This window comes from Pan paniscus, chromosome 1 (genome assembly GCF_029289425.2).
Source record: "Pan paniscus chromosome 1, NHGRI_mPanPan1-v2.0_pri, whole genome shotgun sequence".
Lineage (NCBI taxonomy): Eukaryota > Metazoa > Chordata > Mammalia > Primates > Hominidae > Pan > Pan paniscus.
Genome location: NC_073249.2, coordinates 71,212,633 through 71,237,542, shown reverse-complemented (window position 1 = coordinate 71,237,542; position 24,910 = coordinate 71,212,633). Strand labels below are relative to the sequence as shown.

The 24,910-nt window shown below is 47.3% G+C and overlaps 1 protein-coding gene across 10 annotated transcripts; it reads left to right on the top strand.

Annotated features, from left to right (window-relative positions):
* Positions 1-12,353: 12,353 nt before the first annotated feature.
* TEX35 (testis expressed 35) lies at positions 12,354-24,408 on the top strand. 10 transcript variants are annotated; one of them, XM_055111125.2, is made up of 8 exons: positions 12,354-12,504; positions 13,304-13,354; positions 13,977-14,045; positions 15,136-15,192; positions 15,893-15,952; positions 20,047-20,111; positions 20,348-20,549; positions 22,002-22,966. In XM_055111125.2, exons 1-8 carry the CDS (start codon positions 12,466-12,468, stop codon positions 22,053-22,055), a joined length of 597 nt encoding a protein of 198 aa, XP_054967100.2. In that variant the 5' UTR covers positions 12,354-12,465; the 3' UTR covers positions 22,056-22,966. The 10 variants fall into 10 exon arrangements, with proteins under 10 accessions (XP_054967100.2, XP_054967089.2, XP_054967096.2 ...); XM_055111114.2 differs by lacking the exon at positions 22,002-22,966 and adding an exon at positions 21,235-21,486 and having other exon boundaries at positions 12,362-12,528; XM_055111107.3 differs by lacking the exon at positions 22,002-22,966 and adding an exon at positions 22,979-24,408 and having other exon boundaries at positions 12,386-12,504.
* Positions 24,409-24,910: the final 502 nt, after the last annotated feature.

Sequence of the window (24,910 nt, the reverse complement as noted above, 5' to 3'; positions counted from 1 at the left end):
TCCCCACCTTTTCTCCCAGAACCACCAGATCTGCATTCCCAACGTGGGAGCTGCGTTTCCCACAGTGCTTTTGCTAAAGTTGTGTGCCGTGGCCGCAGTACCCCTGCCAACCATCGGAGCAGGCACAGTGGAAACAGCCCTGCGGCCAGCTTGAGAGATTTTCTCTGAGCCTTGATTCTTCATCTACAAGATGAGAGTCAACATAGCTATTTGACAATGGCATTATGGTATCATGAGGATTCCTTGTCATGAATATGATGCACTTTACAAATTCCAGTGTGCAGGAAACACTTTCTTTTCTAGAGTGGGTGTCTCATTTTCTACTCCTACCCCAATGTATGATAATCCCAGTTATTCTGCTACCTTCATAACAAGTAAAGCAACTTAGCTTTCACTCTGAGCGCTCACCCTGCCAAGCAAGGAAGAAATTAGAGCCCCTCTTTTTTCAGGGCTGTTCCCCCAACACACACTCTCTTGCACACATACCCACAGGCTGTAGAGAAAGAACAAGAGACTGGGTCTTGCCTTGGGCCTGTCTGCACTGCTCACCACTGAGACACCCGTTTCCAGTCCTTAGGGTGACTTGAGGTCAGCCAGCTCTGCCATGGATGAGCCACCCCAGTGACGGAGGATGTTCTGAGAATCTGGGACCTCCACATGGCTGCTCCTCTCTGAGGTCCTATTCCCGCCTAGGGCTCTGGGGAAAAAACACAAATTACTACCTAACAAGCTTATCCTGCCTCGTGTCTATAAAGCACTCAACCTCATCCCAGACCCATAGAAGAGGCTCAACTAGCCTTCCTTCCATTTCTTCAGAGAAAGGAAGGTTTTCTCCTCTCCCTGTGGGAGGCTCTGTGAACTGGAGACCAGGGCTGTGCTCTGAGGGCAGTACGGGGACAGCACCTGTGTCCTCGGAAGGCTCCATCAGCTGCGTTGGTTGAGATCATCCTCAAGGACCGCAGGACCTCAAGCTCGGCTGCACTTTGTTCATTTTGTGGACACTGCAGAGCCACAGGCCATGTCCCATTGGATGGAGGGGCAGCTCTTAGGAACACCTGCCCACCCTGAAAGGTAGGGTGTCTGCGGTGAGGAGCTTGTTCCCTTTATTCCTGCTCCCTGCTCTGAACTGTTTATTCGGCTTGTAACCTAAATCTGTTTCCACATCCTCTGTTGTAAGTGTGGGTTGCCATGCCTGGCAAGGAGGGGCAGTCGGTATATGTTGACTGAATGAATGGTTGGATAAAAATGATTTACTGCTGATGATTGTGTGGGTTTGGACATGACCTGTGAAGTCGCCTGTGCCTCGTGGGGCCATTTCTGCCCAAGGGAAAAGTTCTGCTCTAAATCCCTATGCTGGCAGGGAAAGCAGGGGAGCAGCTGGGGCAGGTCACTGGGGTATTTCTGGAACACTTGGATCCCTTGGCAAGAGCCTCTGTTCTTGGGCGCCCCCTAGGGGCAAACACTCAGTACTGGGCAGCCAGACTGGCTTCCTTCAACCTGAAGAGCCCTTTTTGCTGGTGGGGGAGAGGGAGGGTGAACCCTTGCATTCTAAGCTACTGCTGCTTGTATCTTTCATTTATTCCACCCCCTTCCCCCTGTTTAAGTGCTGTTTTAATAGCTAGTCTTAAATAGAAACAATTCTACTTGATTCCTTTACAACTAAATATTGAGTTAATACTATGTACCTAGTTTGACTATTTTTCTTCCCATTAACCTAATATGTATATTATCTCTGATTTTGATCCTCTTACCTTTCAAATTACTAAATTCCTTTTGTTTTATATAACTGTTTTGGTCTTTTCTGTTCTGCTTCATATAATTTTCTTCAGCAAGTATTTCATACCAATAGCTTGGTAGATACATGATTAATTTCCTCTTAATATTTTATTTATTTCAAGTATTCATGGAAGGGGGAAGGAGGGAGTGGGTTGGGTACACACCACATGTGATGGGTGCCTCTGAAAAAGCTGGCTTCAGGGACAGTGCAGGGACCGCCACATGAGCACCTGTCCGTAAAGCCTCCTCCACCCCCAACTCCCACCCCAACATACTTCTGAACTGGGTCCAGAGCCCTGGGGGGTGGGAGTGGAGCCATTGAAAAAGGGAAGCACTGGTATCTCTGCTAGGTGGAGCATCCTACCCTGAGAGATCCTGGGACAGGAGTAAGGACTGGAGGGTATCGTCCCCAAGAACTAGAGGCCTTTGGGGGCAGTTACGGTTCACAAGGTGCATGTGTCACACCCTTCACATGCTTTGCCTTATTTAATTCTTAGAAATAAAATGTTAAAACCCTATGAGGTAGGTACTGTATAATATCCCATTTTACAAATGAGGAAACAAGTTCAGAGAGGTTAAGAAACCTGCCCAAGGCCATGTAACTGGTATGGCAAGGACCTGGAGTTTAGAGCAGGGCTGTGTGATGTTACAGCCCAGGCTCATTTCCCAAGGCTGCTATTCCAGGACCCGCCTCAGGCCAACTGAATTATCGGGGGAAAGGATGGAGTCCCTCCATCCACACTATGCAGATGACCCTCCTGCATCGGGGCATGGCCTGGGAAAGCAGGGATCATGTCTATTTACTCATTTTTTTAAACCACAATTTTACAAATGTCAAGTGGGAAATGCTGTCACGGGGTGCAGCGGTCAACACAGTCCACCCCTCTACTCCCCAAGCAAGGAAGGTGGAGGGTGTATGCCCCTAGGGGAAGAGTCTGGGGTGCAGGTCAAATGTGCTGGCTGTGTAGCCATGGCTCCCCCATTTAGCTGTGACTTCAGAAAAGTTAACTTCTGAGTTAAACAGTTTTCTCACCTGCAAAATGGGAATAGCAGCAGTGTTTATTTCTTAGGGTAGTCATGTGGGCTAAATAAACACACACAAGGCCGGGTGTGGTGGCTCACGCCTGTAATCTCAGCACTTTGGGAGGCCGAGGTAGGCAGATTGCCTGAGCTCAGGAGTTCGAGACCAGCCTAGGCAACACGGTGAAACCCCGTCTCTACTAAAATACAAAAAACTAGCCAGGCATAGCAGTGTGCACCTGTAGTCCCAGCTAGTCGGGAGGCTAGGGCAGGAGAATTGCTTGAACCCGGGAGGCAGAGGCTGCAGTGAGCTGAAATCATGTCACCACACTCCACCTGGGTGACAGAGCGAGACTCCGTCTCCAAGAAACACACACATACACACACACACACACACGCACACACACACACAAAATGCTTGCTCAAGCCACTACCTGGTTTGTGACAGTGGTTCCCTGTATCCCAGCAGGCAAACCATTGACTCTAAGGACCCACAAGGAAGAAGACTGGCAGGGCCACTGAAACACATTGAAACAGAGGATGCAGGCCCCAAGCTCCTCATCAGTTGCTCTTTAGCAATGGGACAGATCAACATCTCTTTAAGCCTGAGCCATCCACACTTCCATGAGGAAATGGTGCCATGTGTCCCCGGCCCCTAAGCTGCTTTCCCATTTAGCATGAACCAAGCTGTGGAAACGGGCTGAGGAGCGGCAGGAGGCTGCAGAGGCGGGGCCAGGGGCTTCCCCAGGAGGGGCCATACATGGAGCTGGGGTTTGCACTCTTGAGAGGATGTCTGAGAGTGAGCTCAGGAGGGGCTGTGGCAGGTGCAGCTGTGGCTGAGGACTGCTCAAGGGAATCTGAAAAACGGGATATTCCATCCTGGAAAAAGGGGCTGGTGGCGGGGTGGGGTTTGGACAAATACCCTTATATTAGCCAGGTGCCAGGGGAGGAAACACCATGAATGAGAGCAGGAGGAGGTGGGGGCTTTAGAATGTGCCCTTTCCCATTCCTATCACTGAGCCGAGAGAGAGAAATGTCCTTCTGGGAGACTTTGCCTTGGTATCAGGAGCCATGGGGCTGGGTGAACTGCAGGTCTCCAACAGGGACAAAGGGAGGAAGGGAGGAGCTGGCATCCCCACAGCCAGGGGACAGGATATGAGTGGAGGGGCCTGAGAGCCCCAGAGCTCCTGCTGGAACTGCCTGAGAAGGAAGGTCAAGAGAGGAAGGTCCTGCAGTCCACCCAGTGGTCAGCTACCCTGAGGCTGGGCCGTAAGCGCCACAGCTGAGGGAGGAGATGTGCTCTGCTCAGGAGATGAAGTGACGGGTCAAGTGGGAGGAAGGGTGGGATGTCCAGAGGAACAGCAGGATGAAGGCCAGGTAAGGTTATTGCATCAGTGAGAGGAGTCTCATGGACACCAGGCCAGCACTTCACAGTGTCCTTCCTGTGGACTTCTGTGGCTCCCATTTTCTTTTTTTGTTTGTTTTTTTGTTTTTGAGACAGAGTCTCACTCTGTTGCCAAGGCTGGAGTGTAGTGGTGCAATCTCAGCTTACTGCAACCTCCGCCTCCTGGATTCAGGCAATTCTCCTGCCTCAGCCTCCTGAGTAGCTGGATTACAGGTGCATGCCTCCATGCCCAGCTAATTTTTGTATTTTTAGTAGAGATGGGGTTTTGCCATGTTGGCCAGGCTGGTCTCAAACTCCTGACCTCAGGTGATCCACCCGCCTCGGCCTCCCAAAGTGCTGGGATTACAGGTGTGACCCACTGTGCCCAGCCGGCTCCCATTTTTCTTATTCTCTGAGCACTGACAGCTGAAGGAGACAATACTCAGAACCCAAGGGCTGCTGCGTTTATGAATAGCCCATCATTTCCTGAGGCAGGAATGATAGGACCTCCAAAAACAAGAATATGTTAGCTGCCCAGACCCCCATGTGGTGAAATGTCAGTCTGACACACACAGCTCAGAGAACACCTTGTTGTTCAACAATCTTAGAGGATGTGTAGATTTCCGTCCAGTCCAAACTGCTGTGTGCAGTGACAAGGCCAGGCAAAGGTGCTCTTGGGCCAGTGGAGCAGACAGAGGGCTGATTTGGTATGCAGCACGCCTGCTGGGACAGGTGAGCATGGTCTCTGCTAGAAGAAAGAGCCATTTGATATGACAGGGGCACACTGCCCCCCCAGGGCCCAGCATGGACAGGAGCTCCCCATGATGAGCGGAGGGGGTGTGCCGTCTTCAGAGGCTCAGGCAGGCAATGGGACTGGCAAAGCCTGGCATTCAGTGGCCCTGCCTGGCTCCTGCAGTGGATTCAGAGAAGCTAGGATTCAGAGGAGCTAGGATTCAGAGGAGCTAGGATTCAGAGGAGCTAGGATTCAGAGGAGCTAGGATTCAGGGGAGCTAGGATTCAGAGGAGCTAGGATTCAGAGGAGCTAGGATTCAGGGGAGTTAGGATTCAGGGGAGCTAGGATTCAGAGGAGCTAGGATTTTGGGGAGCTGGGGTATTGGGAAGCTCACCAGGCCAGGAATGAGGTCCAGATGAACATGGCAGAGACCCAGCCCCAGTAGCTGGGTTGTGCTCCTCCTCTGGGCTCCCTCAGTTCCCTGAGCCTACCGCAAGCATCACACTTACCATCTTGTGCTAAAATGGTCAAATGATGCCTCTGTGAGCCTCATGGATGGTGAGTTCCCAGGAGCCAGCACCATGTCTTAATTACCTGTGTGCCTTTGGTGCCTTGCAGAGTGCTTGACGCATGGTAGATGCTCAGGAAGCCTGTGCTGAATGAACACGGGAATGGGTGTGGTGTCACCTCCATGTTGAACTAGAGCTGCTTGCTAAGAGCCAGCCTGGCCCGGAGCCTGGGCCTGCCAGCGAGCTGTGGGGCTGAGAGCCAGGCAGGCCCCAGGATCCGTGTTTCTCTGGCTGGGTTTCTCTGGATGATCATCATGGTCTTTCGAGGGATGAGGGCACAAGAAGGGGATCAATGGGGTTTAATCAATAATTAGATACAAATAAATTCACATGTGTGTTTAGGGGATTTGGCAAATGAGTGCAGCTTGCTCTAGCGTTTGATTCAATCCAAGTTGTCTTTCCCTAGAGGGCAATTTTCACACATGTTGCCACCCAGAAGAGTAATGTCACTTATGCCTCTTCCTCAGCTTTAAGTCAGAGTCCAGGGCCCCAGAGGGTTCATCTTGAAGTGTTGGTTTGTCACGTGGCTCAAGAACACCTCAGAGTCCCATGTAGGGAGGAGCCGGAAGCGTCAGGAAGCAGGCTTCTGTTGGCTGCTCACTGCACAAGCAGGGCTGCTGGTGAAAGTGCATGCTGGGTGAGCAGATAAGATAAGGATACCTCAACCCTCTGTGAGGAAAAGGCTGTCCCAGGTGTCTGGGTGCAGTAAAAGGTCTGATGTTTGGCTGCAGAAAACCAGCCAAGTGAGAGCATTTGTGGAAAAAAATCATGAGAGGCTTAAACAGAAACACATCATGCTTCCTTTTGCTCATGGCCACGAGTCGAAATTACCTACCCTGAGAATTCACGACATGGCACGAAGTAGACATCCTTGATGTTTGCATAGGAAGTGTCCTCATGGGTCACCAACCAGGAGTTACCTCTGCACACCTGGGCATCCCCAAAGATCTACAATGACCAGGAACATGCGGCCAGCTCTGTCAGTTAGGTTCTCAGTTGCAAAGAGAATCCACATTCAGCTGGTTTAATTGTTGGAAGGACTAGAGAATAAGGCTGGACTCTAAGCTTCCAGCAACAATGTTCGGAGCCACCTCGGAGATGGGCTGATTCAGGGAGCTGGCTCCCTCGCTCCACTCACAGAGGCAAACAGGATGCCTCGCAGGGGTTTCTTCAGGGCGTGACTCAGAGCTAAACACAACCCAATTTTATGTCCAGCATATCAACGTGGATCTGGATGTATATTGTTTAACTTTGTTAAACCTAAACTAGAGAAGAAAAATATTTTGGCATTAAATGCGAGAGGAAAATAGAATCCATTGAATTCAAGTTCTAGAAAACCACACAGCCTGTTTATGAGCGTTCTACCAATGCTCTTTGCCAACAAGAGGAAAAATCCACAGCCCTGCATAGGGCTCAGTGATGTAACAAGAAGAAAGGAGCAAACCACCTTGGAAACTGCCTAATTCTTAGTCTTTAAATGCACCCAGATGCTCCCTACTCACCACTCAGTCACCCAGGAGAACCTCCCAGGCCGGCCATGTCTATGCTAGCATCAGTTCCCTCGCTTCTCTCATCTCCCGTGGGTCTCTCCACCAGAGCTCTCAGGAGGCCTTTGGCTTCTCTGTTTGGAGACCCACTTAACCTGTTTTCTTGAGCACATTGACCTCAGCTCTCTACGTGACTCTTGGCTTTACAAGTTCCCTCACTTTTATCACCACCCCTCAGCCCCAGGTAAGAGATGCTCTAGGCCAGGCGCAGTGGCTCATGCCTATAATCCCAGCACTTTGGGAGGCCAAGGTGGGCGGATCACCTGAGGTCAGGAGTTCGAGACCAACTTGGCAAACAGGGTAAAACCCCGTCTCTACTAAAAATACAAAAAAAAATTAGCCAGGCATAGTGATGGGGTCCTGTAATCCCTAGCTACTTGGGAGGCTGAGGCAGGAGAATAGTTTGAACCTGGCAGGTGGAAGTTGCAGTGAGTTGAGATCATGCCACTGCACTCCAGCCTGGGTGAAAAGAGTGAAACTCTGTCTTAAATTAAAAAAAGGAAAAAAAAAGAGAGAGAGAGAGAAATGCTCTGTCTCCAGCCCAGGCCCAAACCCCTACCAAGAGAAGAAGATTCAAACTTTCTGGGCCAATGTTCACATGGACTCAGCTCTGAGGTCCTAATGACCTCAGGGGCAGAACGTTCAAGGGAAGGAGGTAAACCAGATGTAAAAGAGTCAATGGCCAGGCTGACCCCACTGGATGCCAACCAGCAGTCAGTATCTCCGGGTTCTGAAAAACTTGGCTCAATCTGAGTCATTGCCATATTCGGTGGGTGGGGCCTAGCATTTGGCATCTCCAGGCAGGAATCAAGTTCAGGTGGCTTCATGGGGCTGGACACAAAGGTTCAGCTGAAGAAGGTTATGGATTCTCAGCCAAGAGGACAGCAGCAGGGCCCACCCCTCAGGAAGGGGCTGGCAAAGCTGAGGCAACTTGGTTGGGCCCCAGTGCTACTCAAGAGGGCTTAGAACAGCAAGAGAAGTGTAGACCAGACCCACATTCTGTGCTGCAGAAGGGCAGAAGCCTGTGGTGGGGAGGGAGGTTTGCAGGGCCTTCCACAGAATGAGACTGGGTTAGACTGGGACTGGGATAGACTGGAACTATTGCACGGGAAAGCCCTGGACAAACCAGATCATTATTCCAGTCTCTGTCTCAATGCTCCAGCCCACTGGCCATTCAGGTGACACAGAGGTGAGTCCCTAACCCTAATCCTAACTCTTCCAGTTCACATTTGCTAGGAGATTTCATTCTGTTTGAGTGTCCAGTGTAGGTTTCCTCTTCTTTTTTGTTTTTTGTTTTTTAATTAGACAGGGTGTCATTCTGTTGCCCAGACTGGAGTGCAGTGGTGTGATCCTAGCTCACTGCAGCCTTGGCCTCCTGGGCTCAAGCGATCCTTCCACCTCAGCCTCTAAAGTAGCTGGGACCACAGGCGTGCACCACCACACCCAGCTACTGACTTCATGGATTTTGGACCTTGTAAGCTACCTCCCTTTTACCCTAAGAGTGGAAGAACTCGAAATCAAGTTTTCTTATGAGGAGACTTGTTAGAGTAGAATAAGGAAGATGAAATGTGTCAGGAAAGTATAGCGGAGATTAGCTGCCTGCCCCATAAGCCTGTCTCCTCTTATTCTTGGGAGAAACCTGGCCATATTTCCCAGCCTCTTTTGCAGTGAGATATGGCCTTGTGATTATATTCCAGCCAAAGGAATGTGAGTGGGAGAGACGAGGGCTATTCCCAGGACTAACCCAAGAAACCCTCCCATCTGAGACGTTCCACTCTCCATGGACCCTGTGTGAAGCATAGTCCCCCAACAAGGCCAGCCCCAAGAGGCTACTATGCCACTCAGTTTGATTGTTTCAGTGATGGATGGGAATTTGAAGCTGTCAGAGGTGGAGAGGAGGCTATTAGGGGAGGGAATTTCAACTGCAGAGCACCTTCTGGCAGGGAAGCTGAGAGAGACAGGCATGAAATCATCACTGTACTCTATTTGGGTTCCATCCAAAGAGGGTAAAGGGAACTGGCTAAGTAAGGAGGCCTCAGGAGCCCTGTTTGGCAGGAGCAGGGAGAGCCTCTGCTGGCTGGCGGTGTTGGCTTTATCTCACATGGCAGGTGCCTTGTGATGGTTGGTTGTGGGAAGAGTAGCGGGTTCCCCTGGGTCTCGGAAGGCCCTGGCAAGCATGTGCCTGTCATGGTGAACTTACAGAGAAGATCCTTCCACAATACATTTGCTCAGACTTTTCACTTGTCATTGGCTGTATTGAAATAGCCAGAGATTTACAATGATCTGTTCAGACTGTTATGTTTTGTTGCTGAAATAGAGGTACCAGGAAGTTCATATGATAAAAACTGGATATAAATTTTCCAAAGAAACAACATAATAGGATTATGATTCTAGCCAAGGTCTGATACACTATGATAAAAATGATCAGAAATTGCATAGTAATCAGTGTGCCAATGATAAAAGCTATCTCTACTCTGCTCGGAGTAAAGCTTTCTAAGGTGTCTATAAATCAGTCAAGTAGGATGACACAGGAATCAATCATATGAGATCTCTAAAAATGTCATGTAAGAGGTTCTCTTGGGGCTGCGAGCCAGAGATCGTCTCTGGCTGAGGGCAGCCACCCAGATACTGCAGCCTGTTGGGATGTAAACAGCCAGAGCATCCTAAGTGTGAGTCGTCTGGGTCACATGTATTGAGCCGTGTCTGTTTGAGTTTGACTGGACAGCAAAGCCTGTGGGATTCTGGGTCTTTGTGAAATGTTCCACCCTAATCAAAGGACTTTAGAACATTGGGCCCCCAGTGGTCGAATAGGCCCCTCAGCACACATGATGTTCTCTTCATGTTCTCTGGGCCTTGACGCGGGGAGTGGCTGAGCCTGGACCTCATCATGGGCCAGACCCAGAATCACAAAATGCCAAACTCAGAGGCTTAAGACCATTTTAAAATTCCCCCCGACCCCAGCCTCCCCTCACAACACTGCATCCTTAAAACTGAAAAAAAAAGCAGGACCCTTGTAAAGAAAATGAAACCCAAATGATATCAACTTGGAGAACAGAGACAGGTGGCTGCTTCTTTCTGTCTGTTGTGAATATTCCTTTTCCCCCAAACTCCGATGGAGCAGCAGTGGGCTCTATGCTGCTTGCCCTTGTACAGATGGGTTTTGCTCTGAAGGGGGATTAGGAAAAGCGTGTCTGGCATTCTTCAAGTAAGAACGTCCTATGGCTTACCTAGAACAAAGTCACACCACAGCAATACCAACACTGAAACACTGCTTCAACCTCGTTTCTCTTGCAGGTGCAAAAGCTTCTTAAAAGAATATGAGAGTCATTATTCAGACTGGGCATGGTGGCTCATGCTTGCAATCCTAGCACTCTGGGAGGCCGAGGTGGGAGGATCCCTTGAGCTCAGGAGTTGGAGATCAGCCTGGGCAACATAGTGAGACCTTGTCTCCACAAAAAAAATTTTAAAAATTAGCTGGGAGTGGGGTGGTGCATGCCTGTGGTCCCAGCTACACAGGATGCTGAGGCAGGAGAATTGCTTGAGTCCAGGAGTTCGAGACTGCAATGATCCATGATCATACCACTGCACTCCAGCCTGGGAGAAAGAGCAAGATCCTGTCTCTTCATAAATAAATAATCATTATTCAGGTTCGCCACATGGATTCCCCCAGCCCCGCCAGAATATATCGATAAAACAATGGTGTACAATGTTTGAGAACATGAATAGTAAACGCTGTGAGAAGGCACAAGCCCAGAGCTGTGGCTCTGTAGTTAAAATTCTGCCCAAGTGATAATACCATGTGTACTTGTGTATATATACATAGACAATTTTTTACTTTATAATGCGGCTTTGCATTGAGACCCTGATTTCTCTTAGACCTTCTTTCCTAATAGATAGGCCAGTGGGCTCATGTGCTATGCTTGGCTAGAAGGCAGCTCATTTAACAACTGCTCAGCCAAGCAAGGGAAGCTCTGCTGCAGGTCCAGGAGGCCCCCAAGCCAAAATTAGCAGAAGGAGGTGGGGCACATTTTCACGGGGCTGGTGGATGTTGAGATGGAGTCAGTCATTTTCACTGTAATTCCCTTAGAGGAAGGGCATTCCTACCACGAGGCCATCAGATCTGAGGGGGCTGAATTAAAAGGTCCAAGGAAACTGAAAAGTTCCAGCCCCTCATTTATAAGTGGGGAAAGTGAGGCCTGGGAAGCTGGTGACCACCCCCAACTCCCTCTCCTTCCGCTGATGCAGTGGCAGACACATTCTCCTCTGGCTATGGTGGAGTAAGACCCACAGCTGTCACCAGTGTCAGGGCTGGGAAATCACCACCTAGGAAATGCATCAGAAGTGCTGCAGGTGACTCCAGAAGTTCCAGTGGCCTCCAGGAAGGATAGTCCCAAGCAGGTGTGTGAAACGGGAGGGTAAGTGTGGTCAGTAGTGGCCTGCGTGGGGATGTCATTCACATGCAATTTGCATTAGTTCCTGTACTCCTGTGCTGTCTGTCCTCAGATGTCCATGTTGGCCTTTTCTGTGCAACTAGCAGTTGAAATGAGAGGGAAGAAGGAAGTGAATGACCAGTGATAAGAGGAAAAGAGAAATCAATTTCACCAACCCAGATCCCCAGTGATTTTTTATCCCATGGGGTGCCATGTTCCTCTGACTGTCTACTTTAGCACAAACTATGGCTACCCGCAGAATGGCCTTTTCTTCAGTATTCTTCATTTGCCCGAAAAGCTTCTTATCTTTAGCTTCTTGTCCCAACCCTCTTCCAGGATGATAGAAGAACTAGGAAAAGAGAATTTTTAGGTGGGCAGGGGTCTGGGGGTGGTTGTGGGACAGGGGCAGTGTGAGGTCAGAGGCATCAGAAACCATCCTGCTGAGACTGGCTACCCCACCTCATACAGAGTAACCCAGGTTAAGTGAGACGGTGCATGCACGTTGAACCAGAGAGACTTCATGGCATCCTCCAACCCAAGGTGGCTTCCGGTCCGAGGTGGGGTCCATTCGTGTGAGGAGTGCACAGCAGAGGACATGGGCTGTGCGCTCAGAGGAGGAGCTGGCTGTCCCTGGAGGACGTCCTTCTGAGTCAGTAGGTGAGTCCTGCTGCAGAAGGAGCCACTGCTTCTGACGTGTGCCTTGCACTTCGACCGTAGCAGGCCATGATCCTCCTCAGTGTGGACTTTCCTTCTGTTGCAAGAGGGAGGCCTGGTGGGACTCTGAAACCTGGCCTGAACCCCTCATCTCAGTGGCCAAAGCCCCCCAGGCCTGAAGCTGTGGTGACACTCTGGACCACCATGTGGGTCCTGGCATTGTGACCTCAGCTGTTCCGTACACAAAGGGGTGGTCACCCTGCCCTCACCTTGACCTGTAAGTTGCCTAGGACAGTGGCCTGGTCCCAGGGGCTGTTGTGGGGAGTTGAAGAACACCCTGGCCTCCTCCATCATGTTGGCCAAGAGGGCAGAATTGAAGAAAACACATCTGGTAAAAGAGAGACATCGCTGGACAGTGTGGGTCCTCTCTGAGCTCCTACTGAATGGAGATGGTGTCGGGGCAGGGGATACAGAGAATGCTCGCATGAATCTCTGGTTTTTCTTTCTCTGTACTGAGCATAAAGCAGCCTCTCAGTCTGGAAGGGGTGTGAGATTAATCCCTAGCCTTGGGGGTGGGAAGGAAAGAGGCCTCTGCTGCCTCCCTCTGGGGATGAGGAGCACTGCCAAGGGAGCACTCCCTACTCCAAGACCACTCATGGTTCCACGGCCCATGCCAGGCCTGCCAGGCCCACATCTAACCAGCAGGGCTAAGGCTCACAATAACCTTATTAGATAAATATAATCATCACCTTGATTTTATAGATGAGGAAATGGGGGCTCAGAGAGGCTAAGCAACTCACCCAAAATAACAGAGATAGTAGAGAGGTCAGCTGAGATTATAGTGCAAATCTGCCTATGGCCAAAGCCCTTGCTCTGGAAACAACACTTCCGGGGCTTGCTTCTAGTTATCCTAAAGTGCTTTCTCCACGCTGGCGCCTCCAGCAGGGAGAGGGCTGCCTGCCAAATAGGCAGACACACACCCATAGGAAGAGGACAGCACGACAAGATGTGAGTTGTTAGGAATCTGATCCGGGTGCTGCGGGGTCTGTGAGCCTGAGCTCAAGCCAGTTGGACAGGCAGGGTTGCATGGTTGTGGGGGGCAGGGGGCAGGGTTCCCGTGCAAGGGCCAGATGTTCTCCTCCCCAATCCTGATGTCTGCCAGCCTGAATCCCAGTCTCCCCTTTTTGCAGAGCAAGAACTACAAGGCAGTTTGCCTGGAATTGAAGCCAGAGCTGACCAAAGTAAGAAGCCCTTTTGAGGCCATGCCAGCAGCCAGGCCTGAGATCCATGGGGAAGTGACCAGGAGTCAGGGGTCATTTGCTGATCCTAGTGGCCAAGATTTGTCCCAGGTGCTGGGGGATGCACTGAGAGTTCTTGCTCTCATAGAACTTCACACTGTAACCAATCAGATACATAAACGAACAAGGACTCATTCAGCAGTGTTACCTGCTCTGCTGGGAATCAAGACAGGGAGACATGTCTGAGTGGCTGCCGTAGAGTGGGTGGTAGGGAAAAGCCTTCCTTTGAGCTGAGAGCTGAAGGACAAGACTCTGGCCTTGCAAAGGCAGAGTAAGAGCCTTCTAGGCAGAGGAGGCAGCATGCACTGAGGCCCAAGGTGGGAATGAGCCTGGCTGTTCAAGGGACAAAAGGAGCTGAGGCCCCGTGGGCCAGCAGGGGAGTGGAACAAGATGAGCTGAAAGAGGGAGGAGGATAGAGGAACCTTCTGCACAGGTGGGGCCACCAGCTTTCCTCTTGCCTTAGCCCTAAGGGAGGAACAGAAACACAGGGGGATCTCTTCTGCCTCTGCACTTCCACCGCCCATCTGCAATTCCCAAAGGTCTGTGTTCCTGTTTCAATCCACAGACATTTGATTACAAAGCAGTTAAACAAGAAGGGCGGTTTACCAAAGCAGGAGTGACACAGGACCTAAAGGTGAGTGCGTGAACTCGGAGGCATGTCTATATTCCAAACTACGTGAGTGTAAGTTTTCCCCAAATCCTCAGTGCCTGTTTCCTAAATACAAGAATATCCTCTTACATAGGCACAGTGCAATTATCAAAATCCAGAAGTTAACACACAGACAACACTCATCTATAGCCCTTGTTCTAATTTCACCAGTTGTCCCACACATGTGTTTCATAACAACAGAAAGGAGACGTTTTCTGGTCTAGGGTCTGATCCAGGATCACACATTGCCTCGAATCACCAGGTGTCTTTTCTATAATCTGGAACAGAACAGTTCTTTTTCTTTGGGTACACTGACATTTATTTATTTTTATTTTATTTTTTGAGACAAGGTCTCCCTCTGTCGCCCAGGCTGGAGTACAGTGGCATGATCTAGGCTCACTGCAACCTCCAACTCCCAAGTTCAAGCAATTCTCCTGCCTCAGCCTCCCGAGTATCTGGGACTATAGGCGTGCACCACCACGCCCAGCTAATTTTTGTATTTTTAGTAGACACAGGGTTTCACCATATTGGTTTCGAACTCCTGACCTCAGCTGATCTGTCTGCCTTGGCCTCCCGAAGTGCTGGGATTACAGGTTTGAGCCACTGCACCTGGTCTGGGGACGTTGACATTTTTACAGATTACAGATCACTTATGTTGTGGGATAACCCTCAGTTTGGCTTTGTCTGTTGGATTCCTCATGATGAGATTCAGGCTGTGCATTTTTTGGCAGAGACACATGATGCCTGTAGGTCCCACTATCTTATAGTCTTTTTAAAACATTAATTAATTAATTAATTTTGAGATGGGGGTAGGGGTCTCGCTATGTTGCCCAGGCTGGTTTCAAACTCCTTGTTTCAAGTGATCCTCCCGCCTTGGCCTCCCAAAGTGCTGGGATTACAGGTGTGAGCCAGTGCGCCTGGTCTATCCTATTGTCTCAACAACATCTTTTCTTTCCTCCCTATTGGAAGCTTTTCTCTGACAGTGTCCCAGGATCTTTCCTTTCCTCCTGTTGATGGTTTCCCCTCCATCCTAGATATTTCTTTCCTACTTCTCTTCTCCATTTTATTTCCTCAGAATGAACTCAGGGAAGTGAGAGAAGAGCTCGAGGAGAAAATGGAGGAGATAAAACAGGTAAGAAGATGAGGCCTTCCATATCATGGAGGGAAAGTGTAGCTTCAGGAAAAATGCAATCCTTAAGTTTGAATAGTGAAGGAAAGCAGGAATTGCATGGAAAAATGTAACTCAGTCCTAATACCCAGAGCACTTCAGTATTAGGTTATTCACTTCTTACTTGTTTGATGCCTAAACCCAATTTTTGAGTGACTGAGGACTCCCTAAAGTGTCTCTTTGATAAGGGTGGGTGATGTCACCTTAGTGATGAAGCTGAGTGAGAGGGGCTGATTTGGAATTTGAATTTAGGGGGAAGTCAGGGACCAACCCCATCTTCCTTATTCACCTACCCTGAGCAAGTTGCAAAGCAGGAAACCTCTCATTTCTATGATACAACCAACCAACGACCTGTAGCATCCTTAGGAAAAAAGCAAATAATCAAGCAAGAAAGTGTAATTGAAGCTGTGGTCCAAGCTCCACATGCAGCCTTGCAGTAGCCAGATCTAAGCCGTGCCAAGGCTGGTGGTGGTGGTGACTTGATGGTGCTTGCACCCTAGTCCCTTCACAGACTCCTTGAGAAGAAAGTGGCTCTAACAGGCCATTATTAGTCCATGCCAGACGAGCAGCTGCTGCCATTTGCTTAAAATGCCCGAAAGACGCCACAACTAACCTCAATAACATGCTCTGTGCTTTGTCAAGCCATGCCTTTCTTCCTTGTTAGATAAAGGCTCTAATGGACAAGGATTTTGATAAACTTCACGAATTTGTGGAAATTATGAAGGTAAGCATTACTTGAGTGCCTTCCATGGGCCAGTACCATACTGGAAACTGTGGAAGAGACACCAGCAGACCCTGCCCTCCAGGAGCTTATTATCTACTAGTAGTCCCATATTCCATTGCAAGAAAGCATTGCAAGCCAAATAATTAATTCGTTGTTTGCTAGTTAGGGGCTTAGAGGCCTGAGAAATGAATGCGGGTTGGAGTAAGCAGTGAAGTCCTTACAGAGAAAGTAAGTCTCAAGTTGAGCCTTGAAGACTGCATGGGAAGCTTAATGCAAATCTCATCAAGAGCCCAGTAAGATTCTTTTTTAACTCAAAAAATTACTAGGATGATCTAGATTCTAGAGCAGTGATTGACAACATGTGGTGTGTTTCAGAATCACCTGGAACACTAATAAAACAGAGCCTGGGCTCATGTCCAGATGGTGCTGGGCCCTTGTAGTTTAGACAAGTTCCCAGGGGAAAGATTGAGAAGCGTAAACTGGCAAAAGCAAACAGGTACCCATTTTTCAAGAGTTGTAAGGGGACATTAGCCTTACCAGATATTAAAATTCACGATAAAAACAAAGTTATTAAATCAGCCCAACGATAACCAAACACATGAATGAAATGGGATAGATAGATAACGCCTCAACAGCCTCTCTGCCTGGGATGTAATGAGAATCAGTTGTGAGAATTTTAAAACTCCATTTACTTAGACCCTTTCCCAGAGGAACTGAATAAAAATCTCCAGGGTGGGCCGGAGTTGCTTAAAACTCCGTTTAGATTCAGATGCTTGCCTGTGGATGAGAACCAGGTCCTAAACACTTTAGCCGCAGTTACTAACCTTGGCTGCACATTAGAATCACCTGGAGAGCCTTTCCCCTACGCCCTCCCCATCCAGGCTACACCTCCTAACGATTAAGTCAGAAGCTCTTAGAATGAGGTCCAGACGCCAGTGGGTTTTAGTTGCCCAGGTGATTCCAGTGTATACTCAAGGTTGAGAATCACAGCTCTATAGAATTTACAATATGATAAAGGTGATTTTTTGATGTCAGTCAGAAGGAAAGGACTAGGTAGTAATATTAGAAACATTGCTTGACTATATGAAGAAAAAACTTAAGCCAGTTAACACTGTGAAGCTAAATAGTCTATGAAGTGATTTTAAATAATAAAAACCAATAAGAAGAAATGTTAAGTAAATATGTAAATAGAAGTTCTAAATATAAATACAATGGAAGAAATTACAAAGGACATATTGATATATTTAACTATGTAAGATTTTTTTAAAAGAATTATGACAGAAAAATCACTTACATTTACAGAATTAAAGAAACAGTTTGGGGGAACATTTTTCCAAAAATATAAGCACAGAAAAAAGGTTTTTATCCATAACATATAAAGTTCACATAAATCAATAAGAACTAAGTAGGAAAATAGACGAGTGTGAACAGACAATCCACAGAAGAGAATATAACTAAAAAGCAATAAACATATTAACAAAGGCCTGACCTCATAATTAAATACATGCAAATGAACAATCAATTATTGTTACACTCAAGCAAAATTTTAATTTATGACAATTACAGTATAAGACATAAATGCTCTTATACTGTTAATTAGAGTGCAAATTTGTACAAAACTGGAACATTGTTAGACAATAGATATAAAAAAATCAACCTCTTGATTTGTCAATTTCACTTCTTAGAATTTAACCTATGAGAGGCCGGGCGCGGTGGCTCACGCCTGTAATCCCAGCACTTTGGGAGGCCGAGGCGGGCGAATCACGAGGCCGGGAGATCGAGACCATCCTGGTTAACATGGTGAAACCCCGTCTCTACTAAAAATACAAAAAATTAGCTGGGCGCGGTGGCGGGCGCCTGTAATCCCAGCTACTCGGGAGGCTGAGGCAGGAGAATGGCGTGAACCCAGGAGGCGGAGCTTGCAGTGAGCCGAGATCGCGCCACTGCACTCCAGCCTGGGCGAAATGTAAGACTCTGTCTCAAAAAAAAAAAAAAAAAAAAAAGAATTTAACCTATGAGAATAATCAGAAACGCCATCATGGGTATACACTCTGTCTCAAAAAAAAAAAAAAAAAAAAAAGAATTTAACCTATGAGAATAATCAGAAACGCCATCATGGGTATACATAAAAAGATGTTCATGACAGGATTATTTGTAATAATAAAAATTTGGAAACGACCTCAATTTTCAACAGTAGGGGAATGGCCAAATAAGTTATGAAATATTTATGTAATAAAAGTTAGGAACTATTAAAGACAATGTTTAGAAAGAATATTTATAATAAGAACTAAAAAAGCAAGATACAAGTAATATACATAGGCTGATCTCAGCTAGGTTAAAAAAAATAAGTAAATATATAGAAAAAAGACTGGAAAGAAATATACCAAAGGGGTTCATAGCAGTTATTTCTGGATGAGAATATTCATACTTTTATATCCCTCTGTACTGTCCAAATTTTCTACAAAGGGCATGCATTAATTATTTCTCTGTTAAAATCCAAACAAAGTAAGTGTTTTGTTGGTGGGGAGGCTGGGTATGGAAAGGCACAAAGGAGGCGATTTCAGGCAGCGGAACCCCTTAAGCAGGGCAGGAGGTAGGAGGAGTATGTTGTATATGGTGGTCAGCACGGGGATCAGTCATGAAGTGGGACCACTGGGGGAAACTGTGAGGGAAAAAAAAATGAATGGGCACAAAGGCTGTAGGTAATGATGGCTTTTGAAATACATGCAGACAAGCTAGGACTTGGTTCTGTGAGCAGCAAGAGGCCTCTGGAGATTCTTAATCAAAGAACATTCTGGGAGGAGCACTTCAAAAAGCTTAGCCCGGCAGGTTTTGTTTGCAAGGCGGCCTGGGTGGGGCCCGGGGAGCAGGTGGAGATGTCTGGCAGCAGGAACACCACAGCTGGACCAGGTATAGGGAAAGAAGGAAAAGATAAATCTGAAAGATGCACTGAGGGAAAAATAACAGTTCCTGGCGACTGATTCAATATGGAGACTGAAGTCTTGAGAGGCAAGTGTCCGTGATGACACCAAATTTTAATCTGGTTGATTAAAAGAAAGTGGTGACGATGACAATGACAGTGGGGAGATAGAGGTAGCTTGGGAGAATGAAATCAGTTTGGAACATGATGATTTTGAAGGGGTACATGTTGGTGAAACGTGTAAGAATATGGGACATTTTGACTCTGATGTTTTGGACCTAGGGGACATTGACTTCAAGGATATTTTGACTCTATGAATACAAAAATTTTATTCAAATTTGTACTAACATTTAAAAATGCTTTTCAAGAAGGTATTTTATGAAATCATCTCTATGCAGACGGTGTAATTTCTTGATCAATTTTCTATAGTACATCAATTAAACTGTTACCAAATCTTTCATTTTTAATGAAAATTATTTTATTGGAATAAATTGTTTTTATTTCTATTTTATGACAACCCAAACCTGTTTTTCTCTGTGACAAATATTGCCAGTTATAGCTTCTACCATCTTAGAATTTTTCTCATGTCCACTATTTCCATTCAATTTACCCAGGTCACATTTTATAGATCAAAACTTTGTCAAGATTTGATTATTCTTTCTGTTCTGAGTGAATAATACATGTGATGTATCCCTTTAACTGCTGTCATTTTACTTTTTGTTGACCATCTTTGCCAGGAATTAGGTAAAAGATGAAGCAAACATAAATACGCAGGATCTGGGTGCATGCCAAGGGTCAAAACATTGCAGTCAAATTGTCTTTGGGGTCACAAGATTGGTCTTCTTGGTTCCATCATTTTAGAGGCATCAAACCAAGGCAAGCATTGGTTTTATCCAAAGTGTGAGATCAGATAAAACAGTAGCTGGCCTCTGGCTCACCTAGAGACTTCAGAAAAATTCCCTAATGTCTCTGCCTGTGCTTTCGTCTCATCGGGGAAGGGGGATGAGGAAGGGGAGAAGCTGTACATGTCACGGACACTCCAAAAGCCACCTCACCCAAGTCTAGCGAGGATTCTTGAGGAAGTAAGATGCAGAATGGTTTTCAGAGAGGCAGGAGGAAGGTATTTCCAAAGTCCTTCAAAATGAAGATGCTAGTTCTGAATTCTCTCTTGAAGGAAATGCAGAAAGATATGGATGAGAAGATGGACATTTTAATAAATACACAGAAGAACTATAAGCTGTAAGTGTAACTTGCACTCGTCTCTCCTCATCCCTAAAGGGTCTCCTCCCTTCCCTTTGTTGGATCCCTTTGGGGTTCAGAGGACACCCAGACTCTTGGAGGAGTTGTCTTTGCTCCTACTGCCCCTGTGACTTGGAGTCAAGGCCTTCCACGGCCACCCGTGTACTGGTTATCTCCTTGTCATGCTGCAAAATGTCGCCCCAACTCTCTGCCCCTCCCTGGCCCTCCTCCCCCAGTCCCCTTAGAACAGCACCAAAGGAGCAGCAGGAACTCAGGCTGATGGGAAAGACTCACAGAGAACCACAGCTCAGGCCCAAGAAAATGGATGGAGCCGGTAGAGTCAATGGAGCACCCTGTGCTCTTCACAAGAAGACGATGGCACCACAAAAAACAAAACAGGGGTCACTGGATCCCCTTCATCACTGTGGCACCTGCTGCGTAAGTGAAGCCCTGCCCGAGCCCAGCACTGGTGCCAGACCCCTGGCTCCTGCTCCCTGGTGACTTCCCCGAGCTTGTGCTGTATCATAGTGAAGGGACAGTTCCGCCCGCTGCTGACTTCTGGGTGCCGCCCGAGCCTGCGCCCTCCCTGACCTGCCTTGCCTTCTAGGCCTGTGGAGCCTCCTTAGCTGTGACCATGCAGGACTTGACCCTGGATGCGCCTACCCGCCAGCTCCACCCTCTTATTCTGTCCTTCCCTTTAGCAAGGGCAGATGAGGTGCCTAGCAGGCTGCCCTTCTTGGACCAGGGGAAATTGATCTTTCTTGTGCTGTTTCTGTCCTCTGCAGGAGAAATGTTTGTTGTGTGCTCTAAAGAACAACTACAATCAGGGGTAGATAGATTTCATACAAGATGTGCCTTTTCTCGATCAGGTGCCTTGTTGTCCCCAAGGCCATGTGCTCCCAGCCGCATTCACATCACACCCCTCCTGAGGTTGTGCCAGGAGTAGGGACTGTTAGCAGATGCTGCCACCCAGCATGCTCAGTCATACAGGATGTGGCACCAGGAAGGAGGACTTGGGTCACCCAGCCTAGAGGCTGCTGCCTGGGGCTCCCATGGTGGGGAGGGTGCACCACTAGCGGCGGAACTGACCTTGCCTCAGGTCCTGCCCTTTCTCCCCATCCAGTGGGAAATATTCACACCAGGTCTGGGCACCCTTTTCACCCTTGGCTTCTGGAGCTGCCTTCTGATTTATCTGTACCTCAACCCCGGTGACATCGAATATGTGTTTCCAACCTAGCGCAGCTGCAGAACCTACCAGCAGTTCCGATTCATCACCTCCCAGCTCCTTAAGATGCACAGTCAGGGCTTCTTGTCCTGTTAAATACCACCCCAACCCCAGGCCTCCACTGGAGATTAAAAACCTTCATTCAAAGCCAAAGGGGATGTCATGGTTTTGAGTACCAGTCCAAAACTTGAGTGTGTGGAGGTTGATTATTTTTGGTTCTATATCAGTGTATTTCAGACTCCAACCCTTCCCCCTGCTTCCTGATGGATTGGTGGGAAATTCCATCTTAGTCATCCTAGGGTCCTCCCAACCACCACTTCCCTCCATTCCACCTGGGTCTGCAAACGTCCCAGGTCATAGCATGGGGAGGGCCCCTGATGATAGCGGACGCCAGTCTGTGTGGTCTCAGGAGAGACCCTGCTGCCTGGCCCATCTGCTCCCTCCACATAATCAGCTTCCACCTGTGCATGGGGCCAGGGTGTCTTGGGTGATGCAGGGAACCCCTCAGCCTCGAGTTCTGCCTGCACCGCACCCCTCTGAGGTCTTGTCACCAAGCAGGACTCAGGTCCCTGCTGCTCATAGGAACTGGGTAGCTTTCTTGGGTTCTGGGGATCCACCCTTCTCACCCCCTTGAAGGTTTCCTCTCCCTCCCTCCACCCCCAAAGGGAACATTCCTTCAGAGGCCTCAGGCCTTTACAAAGGTGGAGAGGAGCCAGTGACCACCTAACCTTCTGTGGGCCACGCTGTGCCTGCCCCAAAGTCCCAGACTGAGGGAAGGTGAAGCTTAACTGCCAGCTTGAAATGAGAGTAAAGAAGATACAGAGCAAACAGTGTTTCAGAAACTGTCCTGCCCTGGGTGTGATTCTTTGGCTTCAATTTGAAGGAGGAGGAATGATGGGATTTCATATTTTATTTCACACCAGTTCCTCCTTGTTTCATCTCTTTGCTAAGCTGGCTGCTTCTACCATCTAATAAATAATTGGCCAAGTTCTTTTTTTTTTTTGAATTTTATTATTATGGTTAATTTTGTGGGTTCATAGTAGGTGTATATATTTATGGGGTACATGAGATGTTTTGACAAAGGTATGCAAGGTGAAATAAGCATGCCATGGAGAATGGGGTATCCATCCCTTCAAGCATTTATCTTTGAGTTACAAACAATCCAGTTACGCTCTAAGTTATTTGAAAATGTACAGTTATTGACTGTAGTCACCCTGTTGTGCTATCAAATGGTAGGTCTAATTTTTCTATTTTTGTACCCCTTAACCATCTCTACCGGCCCCCAAGCCCCTGACTACCCTTCCCAGCCTCTGGTAACCATCCTTCTACTCTATATCCATGAGTTTCACTGTTTTCATTTTTAGATCCCACAAATAAGTGAGAACATGTGATGTTTGTCTTTCTGTGCCCGGCTTATTTCACTAAACATAATGATTTCCAGTTCCATCCACATTGTTGCAAACGACAGGAGTTCATTCTTTTTATGGCTGAATAGTACTCAATTGTGTGTGTGTACGATATTTTCCTCATTCATCTGTTGATGACACTTAGGTTGTTTCCGAATCTTGGCTATTGTGAACAGTGATGCAACAAATGTGAGAGTGCAGATATCTCTTCAATATGCTGATTTTCTTTCTTGTAGGTATATACGCAGCAGTGGGACTGCTGGATCTATGGTAGCTCAATTTTTAGTTTTTTGAGGAACAACCTCCAAACTGTTCTCCATAGTGGCTGTACTAATTTACATTCCCACCGACAGTGTACAAAGATTCCCTTTTCTCCGGGTCAAGTTCTTAATGGCTGCAAATTAATGAGCAATGTATTTGGTGCTTCAGATAAACATTTAAAAAATAAAACTCAAAACACGTGTAGGCCTTGTTTGCAAGGAGCTTATAGCTTTAAAGGTGAGATGGCAAACATGCAGAATAACAATATGGACCGTGTAGAAATAAGTACAATAATCATAAGCATGTGATGAAAGCAGAAATGGATCAGAAATGGGGAAAAGAAGAAGGGTGGGCAGAACTCTGTATTAGTTCCCTATTGCTGCTGTCACAGATCACCACAAATTTAATGACTTAAGACAACAAGAAATGGGCCTAACATGGATCTTGTTGGGCTCAAATCAAGGTGCCAGCACAACTGCATTCCTTCTGGACGCTCTAGGGGAAAATCTGCTTCCTGGCCTTTCCCCGCTTCTGGAGGCCACCTGCCTTCCTTGGCTGATGGTCCCTCCCCATCTTCAAGGCCAGCAGTGGCCATGGGATCTTTCTTGTGCCTCATCACTCTGACATTGACTCTTCTGCCTCTTGCTACCACATTTAGGGACCCTTGTGATTACATTGAGCCCACCTGGATAATCCAGAATAATCTTTTTATTTTAAGGTTAGCCAGTTAGCAACTCTAATTCTCCTTTTCCAGGTAACATAACATATTCACAGGCTCAGGGAGTTAGAACATGGACATCTTTGCAGGACATTATTCTACCCACCACAGGGGACTTCCCAGACCCTGTCCCTTGACTACCAAGCATCCAAACACTTGGGAACACTGCACTATTCAGTTCTGTGCTGTGGTGGTTTTAAACTAGGCCCACAAATTCTTTGATACTCCTTTTATACTCTTTCCTTCAAGAGGAACCCAGTTCCTCTCCTCTTAAGTGTGGGCTAGACAGAGTGACTTGCTTCTAATGAATGGAACATAGCAGAAGTGATGTGTATTACTTCTGAGGTTAAGTCGTAGAAGACATGGTGGCTTCCATCTTGCTCTCTCTTGGACACTCATTCTTGGTGAAGCCGGCTGCCATGTTGTAAGGACACCCAAGCAATCCTGTGGAGAGGACCACATGGCAAGAAACTGAGGCCTCCTGCCAATAGCCATTTGAGTGAGCCATTTGACCAGGAAGTGAATCCTCCAGCCCCAGTAGAGCCTTCAGATGATGGCAACCCTGACTGACCTCTTGCCTGCAACTGCTTGAGAAGATCCTGAGCCAGAACCACTCGGTTAAGCTTCTCCTAGACACCTGGCCTGCAGCAACCATGAAATAATAAATGCTTGTTGTTTTTAAGTTGTTAAGTCTTGAGGTAATTTGTTGTTACTCAGCAACAGATAAGAATGTGTCTATCTCCTCTTCATTGTTTCAAAGACTTGAAACATTGAGATTTATATGGTTATGCACACAAATGTACAACTTGATGAATTTTTACATACAGATACATGACTGGAATTGTTCTAGAACACTTCCATCCCCTCTTCCCAGCTCACATTTACCCCATATCCAGGTTACCACTATTTTAATCTCTACCATTTTGTGTTATTTTGCCTGTTCTTAAAGTTGACATAAATGGAATAATATGTTATATATTATTTTGCTCAAAATTGTACAACTCATGCATATTGTTTGTATATAGCAGTAATTCATTATTTTTTAACTGCCATGAAGTTTCTATCTTATGTCTGCCTCATAATCTATTTTTCTATTCTCCTGTTGGTAGTCCAGATTGTTCTTTAAAATAATCTAAGTAAAAGCCATTTTCCCAGTTGCCCTCTGTCCATTCTTCCCTATATTTGAACA